This window comes from Crocodylus porosus, unplaced genomic scaffold (genome assembly GCF_001723895.1).
Source record: "Crocodylus porosus isolate Cpor-Errol unplaced genomic scaffold, CroPor_comp1, whole genome shotgun sequence".
NCBI classification, from domain to species: Eukaryota; Metazoa; Chordata; order Crocodylia; family Crocodylidae; genus Crocodylus; species Crocodylus porosus.
The window spans coordinates 32,825,811-32,830,716 of NW_017728907.1; the positions used below are offsets into that span (position 1 = coordinate 32,825,811).

General features: G+C 48.2%; 1 protein-coding gene across 2 annotated transcripts in view; it reads right to left on the reverse strand.

The window, feature by feature from the left end:
• ABCD3 (ATP binding cassette subfamily D member 3) overlaps nt 1–3,922 on the reverse strand; it is a 54,502-nt gene extending 50,580 nt beyond the window's left edge. For both annotated transcript variants that reach the window (XM_019531071.1, XM_019531070.1), the window contains exon 1: nt 3,756–3,922. In XM_019531071.1, coding sequence (XP_019386616.1) covers nt 3,756–3,874 — 119 coding nt within the window. In that variant the 5' untranslated portion in view covers nt 3,875–3,922. The remainder of the gene's footprint in view (nt 1–3,755) is intronic.
• Between the last annotated feature and the right edge of the window lie 984 nt (nt 3,923–4,906).

Here is a 4,906-nt window from a genome sequence, read left to right on the forward strand (position 1 = left end):
AGAAGTAGTTGAGTACATATTACTCAACTACTCATTCTACTTCCTCCACATCAGGACTGTATTATTTGTATAGTTATTAATTTATGTTTATTTCTTAAAACAAAAACCTATTCTAAAACATGAATTCTCCTACCTTGCTCTATGACAAAATTTTAGAGATATCAACCTTACTTCTTAATCTTATCTGATATGAGAGAAATCCTGGGGTAGGTTTTAATTTCAAGTTAAGTTTTTCATTACTGGGTGCCACAGAAGAATGGAACTCTTTGCCTTTAAATGTTGACGCATATTTTTAAGTCATTTACATAAAGGAAAGCAACTATTTTTAGCTGGAAAACTAAAAATATATTGTATAACTCAAGTGCCCCTAAATGACAAAATGCTTAAGTTTTATATCATCAGTCATCAGGTTTTCAGACACATGAAATGATGAAACCAACGCAACTGGAATTACGTAACTGATCTTTGCCCTACTAAGAAAATGTATACATTATTACGCTAACTTAATTACTCTTACATTGCCCAGTCACACTGCCTTGCCCTGAAGCCCAAATACATAAGAAATGTGGGTGAGAGTTGACAAAAGAAACAACATTCCTGCAACTGCCTAGTACCAGAATCCAAGACAACTCTGAATTAAGGCAACCTCCAATAATTAGTTTCTATGCATAGAAAAATTACATGTGTTATAATTGTCCATGTATAGATTCTAATTGTTGAAGACTCATTTAAAATTCTGGCCAGGTCAGGACCAGAGCTACTGCAGCTCCCCTGCATGCTCCCTGTGCCACATACCACATTCTTCCCCACGGTCACCCCCAACATCTTCCCTATGTGGTCATCTCCACCTCCTAGTCTCCTCCTGCACTCCTCCCCATGGTCTCTTTTGCATCCCCCAACCCCACCCCACACCACACAGTCTCCCCAGCTCCTCCCATCTTGCACTGTGCTGTCTCCCTAACTGCCTCCCTCCAACTCTGAGAAGACTCCCCAGCACCTTCCCTCCCTGCGCTCCCCACCACTGTGTGGTCCCATGCTGCCCACTGCACAAGTCACCTCAACCTGATATAAGTATATTAGGGGTGTGCATCAGGATCTGGGAGAATGTCTGTTCACCTGGGCACCAAGGAAAGACAAGGTCCAATGGTCACAAACTGCTGGAAGACAAGTTTTTTCCATATGCCCAATCTAAAATACTTTACCATCCAAGTCTCCAGACTCTGGAATAAGTGGTGCAAGAATCTGACCCAAACTGACTTCCTGCCCTTTGCGCAGGGGCTGGACTCAATGATCTCGTGAAGTCCCTTCCAGCCTTAACGTCTATGAAATCTATGAAACCCACCCTGGCCCCAGCAAGGCAGCAGCAGCAGTTCCAACCATGGCCCTCAAATACAATACAAGATCCTTCTCCAAACATTAAATGGGGAAAAATCTTCATCTTGTATTTGAGTAAATATAGTACATAATAAAGTTATGGTCGGCACTATGAAATTATGTTCCAATAATGCTTTAAATAAGTCTTTAATATTTCTCCAAGCTTCATATCATACTATTCCTAAAACATGGCATAGGCCAGATATATGATACAATCTCTGGTCAGGGATGTGAGGAAGTGGGGTTTGTTACAACCAAAGCTGTGTTGGCAAAAATGGATAGCATTGATGCGTTTTTATTGTGCATTTTATTTTAATGTACTGGAAAGAGCAGGGTAGGGTATGAAAAAAGTGCCAACAAAAGGGCAGATTTATTGGTATAAGTCACACCTACAATAAAAGTGTTTTGCTAGTACAGTCAACTGATATAACTATCCCACTGAACCAATCCCAGTATGGGCCTGTCTTCACCCTTCATGATGTTCCCCAAACAGAATGTTGAAACCAGACCGTTTTCAAAGGGTAAAATTCACTTTTACCTGCAGAGAGACAATGTAATCAAGCAATCGAGTAATTAGGAGAAGGACACAGGCCAGACTACAAGATGAATGGTAGCCATTGCTCCTAATATTCCTTACTCAGATTCTACACACTGCAACCCACTGCCCCTTCTACACAAGACCTGTTCACAACCTGCAAAGAGCGCTCTTCCTGACAAGCTGTGATAAGAAATTCTCTAGCCCAAGACTCAGCAACATTTTCTGACAGCAGGCTAGAATCACCCAGCTCGGATCTAATGCTAGGACCCTGCTGCTACCACAACTTCTCCCCAGGCCACTTTCTTTTTGCCACTTCGTTGCAGCGTAGCACAGGCAAAGTCCCTGCTCCACTGAATGCCAATGAAGCTCCCAGTCCATGAGCTTTATGGGTTAACAAACCCCGATCTAGCCCATCTGCTTGCTCTACTCCCCAGAACCCACATCAGGCAGAAGAGCACCACAAGATTTAGATGGTACTCGGGGCTTTGGATGATTTGTATCACTATTACACACAGGTTTACCATGTTATTTCAGTATGACAAGCAAGCCCCAACTGAATAGAATAATCAAAAAAATAAAAAACTTGGTAAAAGGACTACCCCTGCTCCAAGTATAGCTACATTAATTAAACGATTCAGCAAATTAGTGTAATATAGGCTGATGGGGTGGAGCGAGGATGAGGCAACACTAATGAGAAGATAGATACACAGGCTAGTGATGCAAGAAACGTAGTTCACCATCTGCCAAGCTTTTAATACGTAGGGTACTCTAAGTTTCATAGCCGGCAGCTGATAAAACACTGTAGGAAAGAAACAGCCACCAATGAAGGAAGGTAACAAACCGACAAGCAATGAAGACTGCTTTAGCAGAAGCAGCATGTAAAATGGATTTGAGGAAGGCAAGGATCCAAAAAATGAGATTACAGTAGTCATGATGCAAGAAAAGACTGGACATGGAGAAAGGGCTAGACGAGGGTCAGATTGTTTTGATTCAAAATTGCTTTTGAATGAGCTGAAAACTGCCTTTTAAAGCAAGAACTCTCTCCTTTCCTCACCCAACTACATATGCCATTCAACTCAACATTTAAGAGTAGCTCCTGGGGCTGTGCAGGGGCCTACAGGACCAAAAAGGTTGAGTACCACTGCTTATCTGTGTCATGCCCTTCACCAGGATTGGTGCCCGAGTGCCCGACCTTCTAGCATACAGGGCTATGCTACCTGCCCCACAGGAGCTCTGCACAGGCCTGGAAATCTGGCAGCAGGGAAGCAGCAAACTTTCCCCATCACCAAATTTTCAAACCTGTGGGCAGCCCCACAGGCCAAAAAAAGAGGCTCTGGGAGCTGGGTCTGGCCCACAGGCCCAGCACCCCCAGTCTAGAGCGAGTAACCTCCTATTAGAAAATGTAACATTGAGGTTAAACTGCCTGGCTGATATTTTCTTCAATTCAGCCAAGCACCCCAAAAGCCGCATAATGGGTAAACGCAGGCTCTTGCCCTGACTGCTTTCACTCAAACCAGTGCCCACATCTTGAGGTGCTGTTTAGCCCCGGGGACCTGTTTCCGCTTGTTGCTTCTGCTCACTGCCCGGAGCTCTTCTTAGCTTATCGGCTGGGCAGCAAAAAACGGAGCAGGGGAGGAGGCCGAGCGAGCTCCATCCTACCGGATGTGTCCTGGGGGTTTAAGACCAACCCTCCGGCTCCGGCCCCGCAGCGGCAAGGGCCGCGCTGCCCAGCACCTGCCGTGGCTGCAGCACTTCCCCCCGGGGCACCTTGAGAGCACCGGGCGCGGGGCAGGGCCCGCGGCGAGAGGGCCCAGGGTCCAGGCGCTGCCCACCCCGCGCTCACCCGTGCTGCGCGGCCTCCTGGCGCCGCTTGTTGAGGAGGCAGAGCAGGGCGCAGGCGGCCGCGGTGGCGCCGGCCATGGTGGAGTAGCGCACGGTCAGGTACTTGCTGTAGGCCGCCATGCTGGAGCGCCGCACAACCGGCCACCCCGAGCCGAGCCGAACCGAGCCGAGGCGGGCGGCGCGCGGGGGATGCCGGGACCCGCCCGGCGCTTGCGACAGCAGCGCCCGCCCCCGGGCCCGGGGCCAGGGACGGGCCGGGAGGAGGCGAGCCAGGCCGGGCGGGGGGAAGCCTCAGATAACGGGCGGGCGCCTTGAGGAGAGCTGTCGCCTGTCACGAAGGTGAAGGTTGTCCCTTACCCGAAGGGTGGTCCTGCTCACAGGCCTGCAGCGCCCTGACAGAAGATGGGGATTAAAAGCTTTTTCATCGTTTTGCTGCAAGTTTAAGTGATGCTCTGACTTGTGAAGGGGACATCCAGTCCCACATGACGTGCTCACAGGTGACCTGGAGAAACACAGACCCGATAACATGACGTTGAGGTGGAGAGGTCACTGGGCCCGTGCCTGCGAGCGAAGGGCAAGACCGAATGGGCAAGGGTCAGACCGGCAGGTGTCCCACAGCGATCCTGGGGTGCTCTGCTAGTGAACGATGCCTGAGCAAAGACCTTCCTGATCAAGCTGGCAGATGACACCACACTAGGAAGGACTGGCAACATGGGTAGGAGTAGCATTCAGACAGCTCTTGATACCTTGGGCTGGAGACAACAGAAAGAAGTTCAATGCAGACAGACATAAGATGCTGCAACTGGGGAAGAATGATTAAATAAACAATGGGAGAGAACTAGCTGGGTGGCAGCCTTCCCAGTCTTGCTAGAAAGAATCTAGGGCAATGATTTTCAACCTTTTTAAGACTTGAGGCGCCCCTTGGAGAATGCCAGCTCTTAGTTTCCACTTGTTTTTTTTACTACAGATAAACCAGAGCAATTGGTTTGTTGCAAAGAAGTCAGAAAGACCACAACAGGCCTGAATGGTTTTGACACTGTGGATTCATATTTGGAACCTGAGTTCACCTTGTGAGTCCTGCATGCATAGCTAACCATGCTAATATTGTGGACACCCTGGCTACGAATCACTGATACAGGAGTTTTGATGGAT